The 22,127-nt window shown below is 43.3% G+C and overlaps 1 protein-coding gene across 1 annotated transcript in view; it reads left to right on the plus strand.

Annotated features, from left to right (window-relative positions):
• Window positions 1–22,127, plus strand: part of pclob (piccolo presynaptic cytomatrix protein b) — a gene marked incomplete at both ends in the record, with an annotated part of 168,151 nt that overhangs the window by 47,899 nt on the left and 98,125 nt on the right. Inside the window, 9 exons of the mRNA XM_084335184.1 lie at window positions 6,234–7,828; window positions 8,072–8,337; window positions 8,917–9,727; window positions 9,930–10,974; window positions 13,530–13,598; window positions 15,557–15,583; window positions 18,179–18,267; window positions 18,645–18,720; window positions 18,957–19,082. Of these exons, the coding sequence (XP_084191310.1) occupies window positions 6,234–7,828; window positions 8,072–8,337; window positions 8,917–9,727; window positions 9,930–10,974; window positions 13,530–13,598; window positions 15,557–15,583; window positions 18,179–18,267; window positions 18,645–18,720; window positions 18,957–19,082 (4,104 nt within the window). The remainder of the gene's footprint in view (window positions 1–6,233; window positions 7,829–8,071; window positions 8,338–8,916; window positions 9,728–9,929; window positions 10,975–13,529; window positions 13,599–15,556; window positions 15,584–18,178; window positions 18,268–18,644; window positions 18,721–18,956; window positions 19,083–22,127) is intronic.

A 22,127-nucleotide genomic window follows, 5' to 3' on the forward strand; every position in this document is an offset into this window, starting at 1 on the left:
TTAGACCAGCATCCCAAAATCGCTTTCCTAGGATGTCTAAGGCATTGCATATGGTATGGAATGTCCCCATTCTGAGAAGAATGTTGGAGAAGCAAGCACTCTTTGTGCTTCCAGGCAATTTCAGTGGCTTTCGCATAGAGTGCTTGATCCATGACTACCACAATTATTTCTAGATGCAGTTCCTTCCTGATTATCTCTGATTGATTCAGGATTTCAAACACTGTGGTCAACTGTGTGGCTGGTGAATTGATGGTTGCCAGATACCCTACTATATCTTGTGTGATTGGTTCTTGGTTCCTGGTGCTGATATTAAAACCAGTCCAGCTTGGGATTGTCTGATTCTCTGTATCTGTTTTCCTTGCAAGTGCCCACACCAGGTTCTTGTTGCAGAGCATTGACTCTCTGTGTTTGAGTTTTGGTGTCAGGATTTCCAGTGAACAGTCCAACAAGAAGCCATTCTAGTTGTTCTGGTATGGACATATGAGCATATCTATGTATCGCATCAGATGGGTGGAATGGCCAGGGAGTCACAGTCATCCCCTGTCTAATGATTGATCTGATATATGATGAAGTTTGATCTATGATCTTGTTGAGATTGGTTGACTTGGCCCTCCAAACTTTGAGCTCCCTCTGTAGAGTTTGATTTTCCAAGACAATTGGGTCTCATTCTCCAACGGACTTACGACAAAAAGGGCTGTCTCTTAGGGCCATTTGAGTCCTTATCAGGCAAGACATGAATATAGACAATATATTATAATATAATATTAATTATATATGTTTTATTGGGATGGTTGGTGAATCCCAAAATCGGCCCGAAAAGGTCTCAAATGGCCCTTAGAGAAAGCCCTTTTTGTCGTAAGTCCTTGGTGAATGAGGAACCATCAACAATTTTCCTTTGTCATCTGGAAATATATCTACTGAATTGCCCAGCTCAGATTCAAGTTTCCTACGAATGTGCTTCCTTGTAGAATCTTGCCTGAGTGTAACCCCACCAGATAGCATGATTCATGTTTCGTGCCCAGGGGAGGAAATTAGGCCATTTTACTCGCCAAATGAGAGTATTTTTATGTTTGGCGAGTAAAGACAATCGCCAGAGCCAACGTTAGGTAGCTAGTCACATAGATAAAACACTAGATGGCTCAAGGCGGAGTCTCCTGCGTATTTCAGCGGCGGCCATCTTGCGAGAGTACATGCACCATAGACTTTCGCCGTCGACTAAAGACGCACTTCTTCAACCATTATCTGAAATAATTATAAAAAATATATATTTAAAATCTAACCCTAACTAACCTTACTGTCATGCACTTGTCCTAATAAACTAACCTACACTGTAACACGCAACACTTTGATGAATATTGTTACTCAGCTGATAGAGTTGTACCCTTCCTGATGACCTGTCGTACAGAACTTGTAAGTCGCTTTGGATAAAAGCGTCAGCTAAATGACTAAATGTAAATGTAAATGTAAATAGACATGCATGTTATGAGTGGGTGTGCTCCACCCTTGCAAGATGGCCACCATGTGGTAACGTTGCAGTAAGCCATCTAGTGCTATATATCTGGCTACCTGTAGTTTGCTTGCAAACGAACGTTAGATGCTGGGCTCCCCGACCAGCAAGTTAGCTAGCTAACTTTGCTAACCGTTACCAACGCCACTTCCAGTGGTTTTGATTGATTGATTGAAAACTTTATTAACAGATTGCAGAATGGGTACAATACTATGAGGGCCGACGGTCCACTCTACTGGTTAAAGTTGCTTACTCATACGTTCATTGATAGCAGGAAAATAATGTCCACAGCCACTCCGGTGTAAAACAAAGATATCCAAAATGGTTTATTTCTCTTCCACAGCGAAGTCCTCTTTACAGAAGTGATCCTAACGCTATTTTCCTACACCAAAACGTGTTTGGCTGTTTACTGCCATGAAATATATTCACTATTCATGTTACTACTACAAGTTAAGAAAACTGTATTTTCCCAGTCTCCAAAATCACTGCCGACTCGCCGGCTCTTAAAGGGAAAGTGACACTAATTTCCTAAACAGTTCTGAGCTAAATAAAACGGTTAAATGACTTTATCTAAATCCAATCAATATTCCTAATGCCATTTCAATGTAAGGTTATACAAATAAACATTCTCACTAAATATAATACAATAACCTAAATATACAGCTAAGCCCCATTGTATTCTGAAATGTAGACTTTAACAGTGTAGGCAACTAAGCCAATAGAAATAAGGTATAACGTATGAGTGCTTTGGCTCCTATAAATACAGTACAGCTCAATACACACAATTGTTAAGGGGATGCAGACCAGAGAAAGACTTTGGTCTTGTTTACATCAGGGTCCCCCATTTTCAATTCATCATTACATAATGACATACATGACATACAGATAGACAGTACTGTTCCATCCAGACATTTATGACATACCAGATCTACAGAAATACAGCACTGTTTAAGAGTACAACGCCTGTCACATAGACCCTGGCGTTAGAAACTCTGTTTAAGAAACAGGGTTTCTAAAAAGAGTATATACATTTGAGGGGGAAGAAACTGTACATTGGAGGGGGTTGGGTAGGTGGGGTGGGGACTGGTGATTACGGTAACATCAGTTTAACAAGATAATAATCACCCATTTTGTCTCTGCAGTTTAGATGAGAAGAAAGGGCTGCCGGTGGGGGACACATACACGATTTATTTTTGGCTGGTAAAAAATCTGTTTGGCTGGTAAAAAAAAAGCATCTACCCGCCAGTTGGCTGGTAAGCCAAAAAGTTAGTTTCCTTCCCTGTTCGTGACCAAATAATTGACTTGTACAATCATCTTGTTGGGTATGATATCAGTTCTGATATAATTGAACATTTCTTTATAGGCTTCCCTTTCAATCCTTTTATACAGTTCATCACCATCTGTTTCTTCATCATTCTCTTTGTACTCGGGCGCCTTTTTCTTCATTCTGGTGTAATCCTTATAGCATGAACGATGATAGTGGGCCTCTGCAGCTACTGTGTCTCTGCTTGTTGCTGCTAGAATATTTTCATCTCCCTTTTGGGTTGCACATTCTCGTAGTTTGGTCAGCTCTGAGTTGTACAGCTTGTGTAAGCTTTTCACGCACCTGGGAGCCCTTTAGAACCTTCTTCATCTTATCACAAAAAAATGCAGATTTTATCATACACTCTTGCTTCTGATGAAGATCTCCTCCTTGGCCTTTTGATGTCTCACCAGCTTCATCAGTAATGCTTTCCTTTTCAGTGTCTCTAAGTCTCTATTCATGGTGAATAGGCTTCGGCATTTTTGGTGATAGTAGATTCTTGGGACTTCTTTCGCAACATCTAAAATAGGGGCATACTATCTCACTTTGGCTGCTTCAAGTAATGTTTCCCAGGATGCATAGTCTTGAAGACTAACTAAATGGTCATCATCTTCTTTTGATGTGTCCTGGTGTATGATACACTGTTTCTTAATAGAATCTCTGTGTGTATGGCTCTCCATTCTGATGCTAATTGATTCAGCTACTCCAGATCTAAATCTACTCTACTCGCCTCTCTCTACTCGCCTCTCTCACCGCCTCTCTCAACACAAAAAATTAAATATTGCCGATGAAAAAATCACCTTCTGCAAAGGTGATATTAATCTATGGCTACATCCACACTATGTTTTCATTTTAAAATGCACAACATTTGCTATGTTTACACCTAGTATCCACTCTTTCATATGATATTTTGACATGTATAAGTAATATAACACTCATGTTTATTTTAAAAACAGTTTAAACACAGATTATGTACTTTGACATCTTAATCTGCACAGTAACATGTTAACATCTTAACCTGCACAGTAGGGCTGTCCCCGACTAAGGATTTGGATAGTCGACTATGATGGGCCAAAATTTGCCGTTAGTTATTAGTTGACAAAAAAAAAAGAATAATAAAAAGAAAATATATAATTTATTTATTTTATTATAATTTTTGTTTTATCATTCCATTTGGGCTGTGGGGTGCCTAATGTCTGAAGGAGTTGACTGAAGGCTTCTTGTCCTCTGCAAAAGCATGCAATTGGTCCACTGATGGATACATCTTGATATTTCATTATTTGTCTAGTGTGTGTTCATTAGATGGGTGAAATCCTCTTTCAGTGCCTCTGTGCCTGTTTTCGTAGGCAATTAGCCTCTGGTATGTGTGCCATTAGCGTTAGAGGCCTCTTTTCTTTTGGAAAGAATGATACAAAAATATATATATATATTTTTTTTAATAATTCTTTTTATTTAAAAAAAAAAATTCGCTAAGAGGTTGGCAGTCGACTACGGCTCCTTTCGACCGATTAGTCGACTAATCGACTAATAGGGGTCAGCCCTACTGCACAGTAAAATGTTAACATCTTAACCTGCACAGTAACAGCTTTTTTTTTTAAACTATCTTTTTTTTCCCTCCTTTTTTTCCGATTTTTCTCCCATCCCACTGTTAGTCGTTATGCCAATTCCCAACTCCCTTCCTGGTTGTTGCGCACCCCCCCTACTGTTGGTCCGGGAGGCCGGAGACTATCACATGCTATCCTCCGACACATGCGCAGCCAGCCGGCAGCCAGCCTGGCAGCTCAGATTCTCACTGGGAGAGTGTAACGTGTGGAAGGTCACACTACCTCCCTCCAGATCCTTCCTTCGCTGAGCAGGCGCCCCGACCGAACTGTAGGAGTATTTTTCTGTTTACAACGCCCAGGACCCACCCATCAGCTTTCCCACCCTCTAATACTGCCAATTGTATTAGTACGGACGACCAGCCAAACTGAAAACAATGTGGAGAGCTGGGATCGAACACGCGAACCCAGCGTCTCCAGCATTGGTGGTGAGTGCCTTGCCCACTGCACCACCTGGCCGCCCTGCACAGTAACAGCTTAACCTCTTAACCTGCACAGTAACATGTTAACTAGGGATGTTCGATATTGGCTTTTTTACCTATACCGATATTGTCCAACTCTTAATTTCCGATACCGATATCAACCGATACCGATATATGCAGGATTCCCCCCCCCCAAAAAAACGGAATAATTTCAGGTAATTAACATTACATATCTCTTGTCGTGGAATTAACACAACATTATGCATACTTTTGACAATAAAAAACTCTGAATATGTTCTTACTTGCTTGCCTGGGTAAATAAAGGTTACATACAAAAATAAATAAAAATAATTTGTTTTGAAAACCGATAATTTCCGATATCACATTTGAATGCCAATATCGGCCGATAATATCGGTAGGCCGATAATATCGGACATCCCTAATTATTATCCATGGGATCTTGCTTATAATGGTGATATTGCCTTTTAAATGTAGAATATGTACCTGGCGAGGGTAAAAATATTATGTTTTCCTTAATTGTATCTCCATTTACTCTGGAATGGTAATAGATCACGTGGGTTTACTTACACTGGATTCACATGTCCTAGCTTGTTACCTATATCAAAGGAGACCAGACACATGCATATAGGCCTTATGGTTCAGGAGCTATCATGCTTAATTTGGGGCATGTCATTTCGGACATGAGGCCTGAAACATATGCTTGATAGTGTTATAAAATGGGTGATAGCACACATTTGGAGGCAACTGCTGCATTGCTATCAAATCTTTTCTAGCCAACTGTTGCATTGCTATCACATCTTTTCTAGCAGTAGGGGTGTATACCTTCCCAAAAATCACTATGAAAGTTAGTCCCCCAAGATGGTACCCATGGCCCAAATTTGGGCCCCTGGCTCACGGCCTATAATCCCCTTCTCTCTTCAGCCATAATGCAATTTATTTTACTGTTGAATGCTTTGCTTTCTGGAGCAGTATTTGGTTGTTTTTCTCTTGAAGTCTAATGATTTATCCATGGGAATATAAATGTTTCACAGTAGCACATTTTCTTTTATTTATGTATTTAATTAATTGTTTAATTTGTTTAAGTTTATGTTTAATTTGCATGCATTTATAGTTACATTAATTTATGTTCATTTCTCTCCTTTGTTCTCATTTTGCAGCAGATGCATGCGTGTGCCTGCGTGTTCTCCCTCGATATTTTGGCTTTGCATCGTGCTAGCGGAAATGACTCAAGATATTTGCATTTGTTATGGTTTTCTTTTCAAATCATCCAATAAAGCATGATCTTTATTTATATATATATATATATATACAAATATATATTTTAATATCCTAATATATTTTATTGACTAAAACGTATACTTCTGGGCTCATTGTGGCAGGTGAAGCTCTAGACTACACCAGCAAAGCTGTTGGAGCCTACACTGGAATGATCTCTGCCCCATATTCCCAAGTCCCTGCAGCTGGTTTTGGTGTAAATAGTGTTCTTAGAACATCAGATGGAATAGTGTATTCCTCAGTAGCAGCCCCAGTCCCATCTACCTATGCCATTACCACTCAGCCAGGATCCATCTTCAGCACAACCTTACCACCCACAACTACTCTGCAAAACCAGCAGGTGCCACACCCCTATGGGTTCATCCCTACCACAGACCCGGGCCAGATCATTCCCCTAGACACAGGGCTGCCTAAGGAGCTCTTACCTGTGGCTCTGGCTGACATAATTACGGGATACCCTGACATGTACTCAGACACCACCCTGGAAGCTATAGCAGCCTCTCTGGATGCTCTGGCCTCATCTCCCGTATTCCCTGGTCTGGACAACACCAAGATGGCCCAGTACCAGATGGAGAGGGAGTTCCTAGAGTTGGAGAAGCTGAAGCAGCTCTGCCTGGCCGAGGAGCTGGAGTGGGAGAGGCAAGAGATCCAGCGCTACCGTGAACAGGAGCAGCTGATGGTTCAGAGGGAGCTGGAGGAGCTGCAGGCTCTGAAACAGCAGCTTCTTCTGCAACAGGAGGAGGAGCACCACGCTCACATGGTGGCCCAGCAGGAGACGTACGCCCAGCAGAAAGAGCAGCTGGAGCAGATACAACAGCTTCAACTGCAGCTCCAGCGGCAGCTAGATGAGCACTATGGCACCACCCCCAGCACTACAGGGAACCTGCTGGAGGCCCAGTATGCAGGGGTAGGGGACGGGGGTCAGTACTGGCCTGTCAGAGATGAGTCTACAACCCCGTCCACGGGAACCCAGTTAGAGGAAGGTCAGGAACACCTTCAACTAACTAAGACGCTTCCAGCCGGGTCGAAACAGGCTGAGCAGGATGCGGGGAAGAAGATAGTGGATAGTGGTGTACAGACAGATGATGAAGACTCGGCAGACAGGCACTATGTAGGTAGGAGGAAGAGGAACAACAAAAGGAACGTAGACAGCTGTGCTCAGACTGACGACGACGAGGAGGACCAGGACGAGTGGGACGCCCCCGCACGGGCCCGACGCCGCTCTCGCAAACACAGCAGCGAAGGGAAACACAGCTCCAAGGTCGCCAGCATCGCCATCCAGACTGTAGCTGAGATCTCCGTCCAGACTGACCACTCAGGCACCATTAAACGACCCAACATCCAGGTGGAAACCAAGGTGGAAATTATCAAACACATCTCAGCCCCAGAGAACTCCCTGAGAGGAGGGAGCCTGAGCTGCCAGACAGACTTGGACAGGAGGCACCACACCATTGAGATTGGATACAGCTCGTATCTAACAGCAGACGGCTCTAAGTCTAAAGTAATCTACTCCACCCCTGTTTCGCCCATCTCCCCCGAGAGGTCTATGGGAGGTCAAAGGATGCTCACCGCCGACCCGTCCAGGTTCTCCTCCGGTCCCAGGATGCTAAAGGCTGGACAGAAGTCTCTGTCTGATCCTAAATCCCTCAGCCCTACCACAGAGGACAGGATGGGTGGATACTATGCAGACAGCTACTCTGTGAGTGATTGCAGAAAATGTATAGTACATATTAGAGCTAGCATTCTCAATCTTTGGTTTCTGAATTCATTCTGTACCGGTTTATTTAATATTTCCCCACTATTGCTCTAAAATATACACAGACAAAACATCACATAATTATATTAGGTTATAGTTTGCAAAACTATGTTGTCTTTGGTGTTAAGTTAGTCATATATAATCTGTGTCTAATTTATAAAATGTGTGTATGTTCCTGTGTTTCAGGGCCGGGGTTCTCCCTCTGGTACAGGCAAGAAAGTGAAGAGAACCCTGCCAGACCCTCCTCCTGAAGATGAATCTCTGAGTGGCCGGTCTGGCTACAGTACTAACTCCGCCCGCCGCCGTCTGGCCCGTAACACAACTATGGCGCGGGCCAAGATCCTGCAGGACATCGATAAGGAACTGGACCTGGTGGAGAGAGAGTCCTCCAAACTCCGCAAGAAACAGGCTGAACTGGATGAGGAGGAGAAAGAGATTGACGCCAAACTGCGGTAAGATCCCCAAGATTAAAATACTCACAGTAGGATATACAGTACTGTAGTATATAGGCTCTCAATTATTTTTGTCACAAAGGACCCCTTGACATTCATTCATATAATTCATAGCAAGCAAATCATGGTTAAAGGATTTCCCATTTATCAAGTGGATTAGTATCTTTCCCATTTAAATTGATATCCCTTGTTACAATCACTATTGGATGATTCACCTCTCACCTTTCCACTCCGCTAGCCTAAGGGCTAAATGGCTGCCGCGACATCACTCACTGAGACCCCTCCACATTCACACATAGTAAAGGTATTACTGTGTGGGCACCCATCATTTGAAGAGTTCATTGGCAAAAACAGATAATACATTCTTAAAATGAATGAATGAAAATGAAGTTAAGTTGAATACAAATTTTAAATACGTATAAATAAATATATAATGATAGTATAATGATATATAATGAAATTATAATAAATCAGTTTTTGCAAATGAACTCTTCATTTACTTCCATTGGTTGGTGTGTTCATCAATCACAAATATTGAAATTGTACAAATATTCATCCCCCCCTCCCGAATGTCTGCAGGTACCTGGAGATGGGCATCAACCGGCGTAAGGAGGCCTTGCTGAAAGAAAGAGAGAAAAGAGAGAGGGCCTATCTCCAGGGCGTGGCTGAGGAGAGGGACTACATGTCTGACAGTGAGGTCAGCAACATCAGGGAGGCCAGGGGAGACGGTCTAGAGAGACCTCGCACGGCCCCGCAGTCCGACTTTGACCAGTTCATCCCGCCACAGACGGAGGCCGACTCCCAGTACTCCACCCTGACCAGCCCCTACTCCCACTATGCCCAGTATGTCCCCCAGACCCAGGCCACTGGGCACTACACCCAACAGAATCTTTACCAGCAGCAGCAGGCCCTCTACCACCAGCAGGTGTCTCCCTATCAGAGTGTCTCGCTCTCCCACCCCCAGGCCCAGACCGCTAGCTATCAACACGCTCTACTCGTGCAGCAGGGGAAGCAGCGGCAGGCGGCGCTCTCTGACCTGGAGCCTAAGACCAACTACGAGGTCATCCGCAACCAGCCGCTGCTCATCGTGCCCGCGTCCTCGGAGAGTGGCTACGGGGTGGCTCACCTGGGAGGCAAGTTCGCCAACCTGGACCTGAGGCTGGGGCTGGACGAGAGGAGCATGGCCTCCAGTCCCATGTCCAGTATCTCTGCAGAGTCCTTCTATGCTGATATTGACCATCACAACAACAGGAACTATGTGCTGATAGAGGACATAGGGGAGCTGACCAAGGGCACCGGGGGCCTAGGCTCAGGATTCAGCCTGCCAGATAAGGAGCTGTCCAAGGCAGACCGACTGCTTAGGGCAGCAGAGGCCAGGCGCACGGCAGAGGTAAATATATTGTCTACAGCTCTTTATATTCTCTGTTTTCATATGCCTGTTATTTGTATGTTGTTTGCAGGCCGTGCCTGTCTATTACTTTTTACTATTTTATCTACTGTTCATCGTTGTTTTTTGTGAAAGACACGTGGAAAAAATATGCCTAAATTAATTACTTATTGTTCTTATATGGCTAAATGATATGTTAAATCAGGTGGCGGAATTCCTGGGTTCATCTGGGATGCAGGGCTATGGTAAAGGAGAAGAGGACACTATGGAGGAACCGTATGAGTTGAAGCTGCTTAAACAGCAGATCAAGCAGGAGTTCAGAAGAGGGACAGAGGGTCTGGAGCACCTTACAGGCTTGGGCCTGCCCCAGTACCTCCCCAGTGACGCCAGTTTCCGCCACTTCCCCAAAGGAGAGAAGTATAGCATCGGCAGGCTGACCCTTGAAAAACAAGCTGCAAAGCAGCTCCCTGCAGCTGTGCTTTACCAGAAACAGGTGAAGAACAAGAAGGCAATGATAGACCCTAAGGCAATCGTCAAGTTCTCTCCTATCCAGGAGACCAGAGACCTGGAACCTGATTTTACCAGTTACATGGGCTCGGGGACTTCCTCTGTGACCCATCTGGCTGCCAGGGCCAGGCTGCTCCAGGATGAGATCACCTTTGGGCTAAGAAAGAACCTGTCTGAGCAGCAGAAATACCTGGGCTCCTCTTTGGGGGCCAACCTGGCTGGCTCTCTGGGCCAGTCACTGGGCCTGGGACCGACTATGAGGTCCACTGTCCAGGACGATGGCACCTACCCAAGTGGCACCTGCTCCCGGCCCTCATCACGCCCCTCTTCTCGCCCCTCTTCTGTCTATGGCCTAGATTTGTCCATCAAACGAGACCTGTCTAGCTCCTCACTCAGACTCAAGACAGATGGAGAGGTCCTAGATGCAGCATTTGCCTCTGGCGTGGCCAGGGCCAAGCCCACCAGCTTGCCCATCAGCCAAAGCCGGGGCCGTATCCCCATTGTGGCCCAGAACTCTGAAGAGGAGAGTCCTCTGAGCCCGGTGGGGAAGCCCATGGGCATGGCAAGGGCTTCGGCCGGACCTCTCCCTCCCATTTCTGCCGACTCCAGGGATCAGTTTGGGTCAAGCCACTCTCTGCCGGAGGTACAGCAGCATATGAGGGAGGAGTCTCGGACACGTGGCTATGACAGAGACATTGCCTTCATCATGGACGACATGCAGGGAGCCATGTCTGACAGCGAAGGTAAATAGAGCCTGAGGCTGTCACAACACCATGACTCTCTGGATCTGCTTCTAATGCATGTTACTACTGCTGAGTCTTCTTAATGATTGTCTGCATGGATCAGCTCTTACCCAATCATCTGTCGTCCAGATCATTCTTGTTCTTGTTGTTTTATTTAATTTCTTTTATCTTTTGACTGTATGTGTTTATTCCTCCCTCACTGGCAGGTTTGCAGAGGTGGGAAGAGTACTGCTATATATTTAATCAAACTAGATTGATGGGTCTACAGTATATAGGTCCAAGGTTTGAGGATGGTTTATTTTTAATCATATCACCAACAATAGTATAACTTAGTATATTTGGTTCGGGGTAAGAACAGGACCATGTTTTACTGTAAATTACAGGTCTCATTGTAATCAATAATCAATACATAAATAACCCAAGCAGAAGTAAAGGTGCAGGCTGCTGTACTCAAAATGTTGTTAAAAACCTTAAAAAAAAGAAAGATCTACTCAATTACAGTAACTTGTTTATTTGTTTATTTAAAGAATCCCCATTAGCTTATGCCGTAGCAGTTTTCTAATCTTCCTGGGGTCCACACACAATCAAAATTACAAATAATACATTAATACAGTAAATTAATAAAAATATATTATACAAATTAAAAGAAATAAGGAAAATTAAAAGAAGAACATACAATTATTGATACAGTAAAAATGAGTCATTGTCATCCTATACAAACATGAACCAAAAGCACATTTCTATAAGCGTCCAATCAACCCAACTAAACAAACAAAGAAAATTAAACAACCTGTCATCAAACACTTAATTGGTGCATATTCAGTCTCTTTTTAAACAATATTTAGTTTTTTTCTTTGCGGATATCAAGAGGTAAATGATTCCAAATGATACTGGCTCTAGTAACTGGTAACTAGACGTCATTGTAGTGACTTTCCACCTCTGCAGGTTCCATGTTTGCCTGCTCCTCTCTTTGTTTCCACGCCATGCTCACCGATACATAACGCTTCAGAGTTTATGTATGACACTAATCACATGCTGGTGTCCGTGTCCCATGTGGTCCTCGTCAGCATGGTTCCCTTTTCCCTTCTTTTACGGCATTGTCACTTTCGCAGTTCATTGATCAAATGTGTTTAAACTGCATAGGTCGATGTATAAAAGACACAGACACATTAGAAGTACAGTATTTGATTGTCACACGTGAAGTGCCTCATAGACAGAATGATGTTCAGAATGGGTTCAGAAGACCCAGATTTAGAGGGTGAATAGATGTATTCGTGTTGTAGCGGATGGCGAGATGTATTTTTGCTTAACTTGACACTGTAAAGTACTCTTTTTGCTACGTGATAGGACGACAGGCAGTGGCTAGAGGCTTACATGCTCTGTCTTCCCAGCCAGCACAGAAAATACGTAGTGTCTGCCTTTGTGAGAAGTAGGTCATCGCCTCAAAAACATGTATATATTTAACTCTTCTGAACCACCCTCACGGCTACTGGTATATTGTGGAGGTATAGTGCTGAATCACAGCGTCTGAGTGTACTTAGCGTAAGTGTTCTGTGGATGCAGTCACAAGGCATTTAGCTTAAGTGACTGCTTCTCTTCAGCCCCTGTCCAGTCGTCTATACTGTACATATACTCTCACAGAAGTAGTCCAGTACTCAGGAGGTCACACTACGCTGCAGTGTAACCATGTCCTAGGATTATTGTGCAGTTGTATAAGAGCTTTGAGGATTATGTTATTTTAGTTAGTTAGATTTACTACACTTATGCACTATATTTATTAATGTGTTTCACTTTGTGCTTTGTTTACTGTATGTCACGCTCTCTCTCTCTCTCTCTTTGCCTTTACTTTGATTTTGCATCCATGCATGTTGTGTAATAGCTTTTGACTCTCCATCTTAATAAAAATTAATGTTTTCTGCCTGCGTGTTGTGTGGCTGCTCTGGATGTCTCCTGTTGTGTGAACTGTGCATGTCCTCATGTGATATGACATGTACTCTCTCCATCTTTTCCCGGGGGGGGAGGGGGGGTTGCAAGTCTGGGATTGCTCCTGTCCGTCCAGGGTGTACTTTACAATGTACTCTAGAACTGTATAGATTTAATTAATGACCCCTTGTGTCCAGAGGGAATCCATATATGCAGCTACTGATATCTACAATACAAGTAGATTCACTTCTAGTCAGACTTGATAATGAATGATTTAATGAAGAGATAAATGAGTTATTTAAAACAATACACTATCGATGGGCAAACAAATGCTCATGCAGATTGCATGCATTTGATCTCATTTGGTTTTGATGCACTGTAGGTTTTACTCACATCAATTCTTACTATCAGTATGAATATGATACATACACAAGATAAATTATGCACGAGGGTGATCTATTTAGAGGGTGGACAGCCTTAGCTTTTACAGATTTCCTTGACAAATTGCCAGTGAGGTATAATTGGGTTATAGTTATAACCCTGGCAAGATAATTAGGTGTGTGTTCGGTGTTTTGTATAGTTAGGTATTTATCCTGACCCCATATAAGAGTGTCCATCTGCCTTGGTTACAGCACTAAGTGACTCCATGCTGGCTTTGAACAGAGATGATACCAGAATCTTTCATGAAAGTATCAGACACGGTAGAGTATCCCACTAGTTAAATTCAAAAACTACCCTTGCTCTTAAAGATCCCCTCCAGATGTATTTCAAACCCTTAAAGGATAACTCCAACATTTTGGGAAATTAGCTTATTTAACATCTTCCCTGGAGTTAGACAAGAAGATACATACCTTTTTTGTCTCTGTGCGTGCATTTAGCTTAGGGAACAGACGCTCCGTTAGCATAGCTTAGCTTCATCACTGGAAGTGAGGCAGGACAGTACCCTGACGTTCCCTACAGGTTTGTTGATATTCTCATTCCTTCAAAGGATCTGAACCGATTGAAGTTTATGGATACCATGACTTAAAATCCTCTTACCTTGACGATTTAAAGCCTCCCCAATTTAGAAAACAGTAATCCAATGGCTGGTATTGATAATATACTACTAACTACTGGACGCTCGGAGCTAACCGGAGCTAACGCAGAACAGGATGTGTAAAGCAAATATAATGACTTCCTTTCTGGGGTTTTCAAAATAAAAGTGCGGCGTTTATAGCAGCGGAAAACGTTTATTTTGTACATTATCTAACGTTAACACGAACCTAAACTAACGTTACAACTAACCTAAAGTTAGTTTAGGTTCGTGTTAACGTTAGATAATGTACAAAATAAACGTTTTCCGCTGCTATAGACGTCGCTCTTTTATTTTGAAACCCCCCAGAAAGGAAGTCATTGCTCTCGTTATCTGCTTGAGTGTCCGGTTAGCTCCGTTAGCGTGCAGTAGTTAGTAGTATATCAATACCAGCCATTGGATTACTGTTTTCTAAATTGGGAGGCTTTTAATCGTCAAGGTAAGAGGATTTTAATTCATGGTATCCATAAACTTCAATCGGTTCAGATCCTTTGAAGGAATGAGAATATCAACAAACCTGTAGGGAACGTCAGGGTACTGTCCTGCCTCACTTCCAGTGATGAAGCTAAGCTATGCTAACGGAGCGTCTGTTCCCTAAGCTAAATGCACGCACAGAGACAAAAAAGGTATGTATCTTCTTGTCTAACTCCAGGGAAGATGTTAAATAAGCTAATTTCCCAAAATGTTGGAGTTATCCTTTAAAGCATTTCCATATTGAATAACAATGTGTTTTTTACACCAAAGGTTTCAATAAACTACTGAAATCTCTACACATTTACCCTCATTGAGAATGCAAGGATCTATGAACATGCTAATTGTAAACAAGCACCCATTGATATTTACCAGGAATTTCAAGTTGGCAGCTTATATTATTTTCAAGACATGTCAACACCTACTTAGCTTGTGTATAAGTTACCACATATTGAACTATGAGAGGTTCAGCAGATTAGTGACACATGCAACTCAGATTTCAGGGAAGTACAGAGACACTCTGCTTCTTCAGGGGAATAATGTAGAAAAAGGTGCTCCGATGGCAAGTTATGCATAAATAACAATCTGTATAGTCAAAGTCGTGCCTCCAAGAATGAGTTAACCAAAAGAAAAACACATTTTGAGTGGAGGGGATCTTTAATGTACTAGCCCTATACCTATTGACCTGTCACAAACCTTGTCCTCTTTTCTTGATCCTCCAATCACAACTGTCGCTTCCCTCGGGCAAAAGGAAAGCAACAGTTGTGATTGGAGGATCAAGAAAAGAGGGCGGAGCTTGAGATAGGTCAAACACTGACAGTAGATGATAATGGACATTATTATCCCCTTATTGGTAATCTGTTTTTTTTTTTATCAACCTCTTTCATACATTTCTCTTTAGAAATGTATATTTTATGAAACACTAATAATGTTAGAATAATTTCTAGCCACAAAGCATGCCTCCGCACTGACTATTGAGCTCAATGCATGTGATAAACGTATATTCACTAAACCAATCTGGGTTTAGCATTCTTCCTGTAGTCTCTTAGTTTATGTTGTTGAAGATATATTTATATATATTTTTTAAAGAAGTATACATATAACTTTGTATCCCAGCTGGAGGCCCAAACTGGAATATAGAAGGTGAGACAGCACCCCCATCTAGCTCCATAGAGAGGTATGCCTTCCACCCACACGCCTCATGGTTCTGGATGATCCACATCCGGTTGGTACTGTAAACATACCGGACCCCATTCTGGAATGACCCACGCGTGTCGATGGTACTGTTGCACAATACATTATTCCATATTAGCAGTGCTGTTAGTAGCTATGCATTTCAGATCCATTCTGGAATGAACCCCATCTCGATGGTACCGGTAATATGTCATGTGGTGGTTCTGGCGATGCATCATTCTGGAATGACACACATCACAGTGGTTCTGTCAGCATAATCAGACCCATCTCCATGTTCATGCACTGTTGCAAGGCCACAGGGTATACCTCGTTTGCATATTGTACGATCATACATACATGTTACCACAACAATGTTTTTATGTCTGAACGGCGATACAGTAAACACATGATGGGGTTTTATTTATTTTTTATTTTGCTGAAGCAAATACAATTCTGAAGGTCGATGTTGCCCCTTTCTGAAGATTCCAAAGTCAGGAGTTCAACTCTAACTTTGCTTAGATTTAGGATTCAAGGATAGGTGTAATCTGATACAAAACATGTAGACTGTAATGGGCAACATTTACCTCCATCATACTTGGCCATCAGGCCGTTAGTGCACACACACCATGATGGATGCATTCTCTCACACTGATAATGGAGTTAAATGACTCTGTCCAATTAGACAACGCAGAGCACATTCAAACTTAAATCTATTCTACACCAGAACAATGACGTCCGTTAGGCCCTCAAAGGGTTTTCCTGACAGCTTCAAACGTCAGCATATAGCTTTGTGGGCACTTGTTTTTTCTTCTGCAGATGTTTGAAGTATGGTAGGTTTTGCTATCATGTTGTTAAAGATTTAACACTGGGTATTTACATATTTACCCCCACCCCCCATCCCCTAGAAGTAGGTGAACTCAAACAACCCTCACACGCTCAAACGGAGGCGCACTGCATGACATCGAAAGCATGCCAAACTAGTTAAAACACCCTGGAAATGCATTCATCCTTCATTCAGTGTTTGCAGTGATCATCTGATCTCATATAGCAGTGTGTGACAGGATGGAGGGGAGTCTGTACCGCTCTGCCTCCACCTACCCAGTCAGGACAGATCAGTGATGTCCCTGCAGCTATAGGAGGGATGTATGGATGTGTCCTGCACTCTTGTGAGTCATAACTGGAGCTGAGGCTCTGCCATAGCCTGGTGGCAAGATTGGTTTCTGCACCAACCGGCCCCCTCAAGGCCTGGCATCTTTAAACTATCGCTTCAGGACCCCCAAAATGGGTTGTGAGCCTTCTTCTTGTGGGTCCCAACATGACAGTAGTACCATAATGTCTTATGATTATGTTTCAATGAGCCTGGGTCCCACAACAAGAAAAAAAACATCACATTTGGCTCCCTGACTTGAGAAGTTGAAGAAACCATGTCATTAAAGTCTGGGTAAAGCAAATTTAGACATTTGTTTCTAAACAAGTTATACTAATAATAGTTGCTGTGAAAAGACTATGTAGTACTGAATTGTGGAGTTAGACTGCTTTTTTGTGTTCAGGACTTTTTGGGCGGGCCTTAAATCATGGCTTGATGACACACTGCATCCTTAACATAACCCCTCCCCTAACACTATAGACAAACTACAAGCATTAGCATAACCCTTCCCCAAACATTATACAAACTAGAATGCATTAGCATGGTTCTCCTGGAGTTGATAAGTAGCTCAAACGTGTAGCATTGCAAAGCTAATGCTAACTGTTTCATGTATATGAATGTAAAATGCTAAAAGCAATTAGCACCATACTAATTAGAGGTATAGTTAAATAAGAACACAGATTTGGGTGGTCAACCCTAGTTTGCTAGTTAGTTAATTATGCAAGTTTTCTAACAAAGTAGGGTTAATTTGATAGATTTGGCAGTTTGTAGCAAAATGTTTAACCAAATGCTACCCATTTCATGTATCTGAATGGAGAATGCTGAGAAGATTAGCGCCTTACTCTGGGAGGTATAGTTAAACAAAAACACAGATTTGGGTGGTCTAACTTAGATTGCTAGTTAGTCAAGCTTTCTAACCAAGTAGGGTCTATTTGATAGATTCGGTAGTTCATAGTAAAATGTTATAGTGATTAAATGGACAAATAAAATGTAATTTGATCTGAAGGGAGCTGTCAATCAAGTGTGATCTGACCATGGCCCCATAATCCTAAAACATGATCTGACCACGCCCCCATAATCCTGAGACATGATCTGACCACGCTCCCATAATCCTGAGACATGGTTTGACCACGCTTCCATAATCCTGAGACATGGTCTGACCACGCTTCCATAATCCTGAGACATGGTCTGAGCAGCCAGATGAGCTGTTTTTGGGCTGGGTTTTATAATCATTTAAAAAAGAAAATTGGCTGTGTGGTTAACAACACTGTGTATTTGTCTGTGGTGTAACAACCTCAGAACACATTTATGTTCACTTTACCCAGACTTTAATAAAGCCTGGTTAAACCAGAGACAGATCGAGCTAACTGGCTGACGGGTCTGTGTGAGGTGTATGACCACTCCCTCTTCTTGTACAGCCTACCACCTGAGGAGGGAGGACACCGATTGGTTTGATAAGCCCAGAGAAGGACGCCCACATAGTGGACACATCCTGGACAGGAGGCAGGTGAGATCCGACCTAATGCTGCCATAATATGAATTATGAATGATACAATTGGCATAGCATGGTTTAACTATTAGCTTCCCAAACACCACCTAGTATCCATGTGTCTCAGCCTAATGTCATTTGATCTTAACGGACTGTAATGTTACATCACACACGTTCCCTTGTCATTGCGGTGTTGGACCACTGATGTCAAGGGCAGGAAGTAAGAGTCTAAAGGCAGACTGGGTGATTGCTACTGTATGTCAGTCCTTGTTTCTTTTTTGCAAAAGGTCAAATTGATTGTTGTGGAAATACCACAACAATGAATGGGAGTTTGATAGACACCTCTATTCTCGAATGGCTGTTTTGTTCATGCCCTGATTTATTCTCTCCGTCAGTTGAAGCTGGTGCCGTATGTCTTCCCTCACACTTGCGTCAAACTGCAGAGAGACCTGAAGGACACCAGTGTCTCTGGTACACAAATACACACACACACACACACACACACACACACACACACACACACACACACACACACACACACACACACACACACACACACACACACACACACACACACACACACACACACACACACACACACACACACACACACACACACACACACACACACACACACACACACACACACAGGAGTTATCCTATCTTTGTTTTGCTGATGAGGATTTATACGTTTCCTTTTCCTTCAGGGAATGGTCTTGGGATCCGGGTGGTCGGGGGGAAGGAGATCCCGGGGAGCCGAGGGGAGATGGGAGCCTACATCGCCAAGGTTACCCCTGGGGGAGCAGCGGAACAGACAGGACAAGTAGTAGAAGGTAAGATGGAGGGGGGGGGAGAATACACCCGTCTGGTCCTATTGGACCCCGTGTAGGCTACACCTTATGTTATATACAGTAGTCAACATTCACCGGTCTGTTAGAAGTCAACCGGGATGCCAGTTTTGGGGAAACACAGAGTGACATTTAGGCAAACAACAGATAGCCCATGCATCCACATTGTTCCCTTTGAAAATAGCCACTGAATACACTGTGTGGGGTTCAAATTAAGCTGAGGGAGGTGTACATTTACATTTACATTTAGTCATTTAGCTGACGCTTTTATCCAAAGCGACTTACAAGTTCTGTACGACAAGCCATCAGGAAGAGCACAACTCTATCAGCTGAGTAACAATGTTCATCAAAGTGTTGAGTGCTACAGTGTAGGTTAGTTTATTAGGACAAGTGCATGACAGTATGGTTAGTTAGGGTTAGATTTTTTTTTTTTTTTTTTTTTTTTTTAATTCAGATAATGGTTGAAGAAGTGCGTCTTTAGTCGACGGCGAAAGATTGGACGTGTTTCGGCTGTCCTAACTGGGGTGGGTAGTTCATTCCACCATTGTGGGGCAAGGACTGAGAATAGGCGACTTCTCTTTGATGACCCTCCCGGAGCTTGGATAGGAGTAGGTCTGAGGCGGCCAGAAGATGCAGAGCGTAGGGGTCTTGAGGGTGTGTAGTTAGAGACCATTGACCGGAGGTAGGCGGGAGCAGTTCCCTTTGCCGCACGGTATGCTAGGTCGAGGGCCTTGAAGCGGATTCGTGCAGCAATGGGGAGCCAGTGCAGGTCCCTAAGAAGTGGGGTGACATGGGCCGACTTCGGTAGGTTTGAGATCAGGCGGGCCGCTGCGTTCTGAATGAGTTGAAGAGGCTTAGTGGCAGTGGCCGGGAGGCCAGCGAGCAGTGCGTTGCAGTAGTCGAGGCGGGAGATGACTGTTGATTGGACGAGGAGTTGGGTGGCTTCTTTTGTCAGGAAGGGGCGTATCCTTCTGACGTTGCTCAGGAGGAATCGGCAGGTTCTGGTTGTCGCTGCGATGTGAGCAGAGAAGTTCAACTGGTCGTCGAGGACAACACCAAGGTTCTTGGCGCGGTCACAGCTGTATATTCTATTGATTTCTCACAAGTGCTCAGGAGGAGATAAACTTCTTAATGTCGGTACGAGCATGAGGCATTGAGGCAGATTAATGGTTTAAGTTATTTTTTTTATTAAATTATTAATTTCAGGGACACGGTAAGCCCTCTGTGAATAATGCCCCACTGAATTGCTGAACGCCAGACGGAGATGAGAGGAGGGAACGCTGTACCATTTCTGTCTTGGTCTGTCACATCTCGTCTTTTGACACGTCATATCCCCATGCAGAAAATCCCTGCCAACACACCCAGGCCCCTACACAGCACTGGGCCGCATTAGTCATTAGGCTTTATTTCGAATCAGTGCAGACAGACACACACACACACATATATACATGCACGCACACATGCACAGACACACAGACACACACGTCGGCATAACCCATAAACATTGTGTAGGACTGGACACTTTTCATATTATAGATTTTGAAGGATTTATTTGCCAAAAACTGTCCCGACTCCCAACACAACCGTTTCTTTTTGGGTTTGAAATGCTGACAAACGCTGACATGGGCATGGTGGGATCGGGTCCCATTTGCATGTCCAGGCAGATTAGTGGTCATAACGGGCAGAGGAAGCGAGGCGAGGGAGAGAAGAGGAGCGGTCAAGCTGGCTTTATTTACCTTCCCTCGGGTATGACCAATCGGAATTATGCAAATGCAATGTTTACGTCTCACTGAAACAGAGCTGCATGGAACATGCCCTCTGGTGCAGACAGAGAGGAGGAGGACAGAGAGAGAGAGAGAGAGAGAGAGAGAGAGAGAGAGAGAGAGAGAGAGAGAGAGAGAGAGAGAGAGAGAGAGAGAGAGAGAGAGAGAGAGAGAGAGAGAGAGAGAGAGAGTTAGAGGGAAAGAGAGACGGAGAGAGAGGGAATGAGAAAGAGAGAAAGAAAGAAAGAGGGGGAGAGAGAGAGAGAGGGAAAGAGAGAGAGGGAGATATACAAAGAGAGATAGGGAGAAAGAGTGGAAGAGAGAACTAAATGAGCACTGCCTTTCATGCAAACGGAGAAAGACAAATTAATTCATGCCTTTATTGTCACAGCATCGGCTGCCGAGTTGCTTCGTAAGCAAAAGTCTAATCTGAAGACGAGGGTTCGCTTGTGTAAGTGTGACGCCTGCGTCTGCTCTGCTGGGAGGGGAGTGTGAGTTTGCGGTGTTGCACTCCTTCACTTTCTCTTTCCACTGGGTGCTTCTACCTCCGGCATGCCACCTCAGCCTTCCTCTAACACGTGTGGACCAGGGGCGGAGCTAGGGGGTGGCTACCTGGGCTCAAGCCCCGGATGTATTCTGAAAAGCCCCGAATCTATTTAAAAAAAATAAATCAAAAATATATTTTTTTTTTTTTTTTTTTTTTTTTTTTTACAATTCATCATTGTTACATGAAAATATGTTTGCACCAGATTTAGCAGAAGCTAATTTCCATCTGTGGTCTATCCAGCTGCTAACTGTATTTGAGTGAGTTAAGTCTTGGTGTTATGGTAGACTCAGACCTAAGCTTTAAATCACAATCAACAAGTTGACAAAAACTTAATTCTTCCACCTTAGAAACATAGCTAAAGTACGGCCATTTATAAATCAAAAGGACGCTGAAAACCAGATCCATGCCTTTATCTCAAGCCAACTCGACTACTGTAATGCACTCCTTACCGGCCTCCCGAAAAAATACGATGATAACTATTTTATTGCAATGCACTATTGCATTATTTTATTCTATTTGACTAACTATTTTATTGCACTGCACTATTTTACTTTGTATCAGTGAATCATAGACGCCTGGCCATAAGAGCATTCGGAGCATCTCTGCTCTCCCACTATTGAACTTGGGGGAGCAAAGGTATGATCTTGCTCCACCACTTTTTGATTATATGAAAAATATGATATATCCCCCCCCAATATATAAATCTAACCATAACTACGT

Source organism: Notolepis coatsorum (assembly GCF_963971535.1).
Source record: "Notolepis coatsorum genome assembly, chromosome: 18".
Taxonomy (NCBI): Eukaryota; Metazoa; Chordata; class Actinopteri; order Aulopiformes; family Paralepididae; genus Notolepis; species Notolepis coatsorum.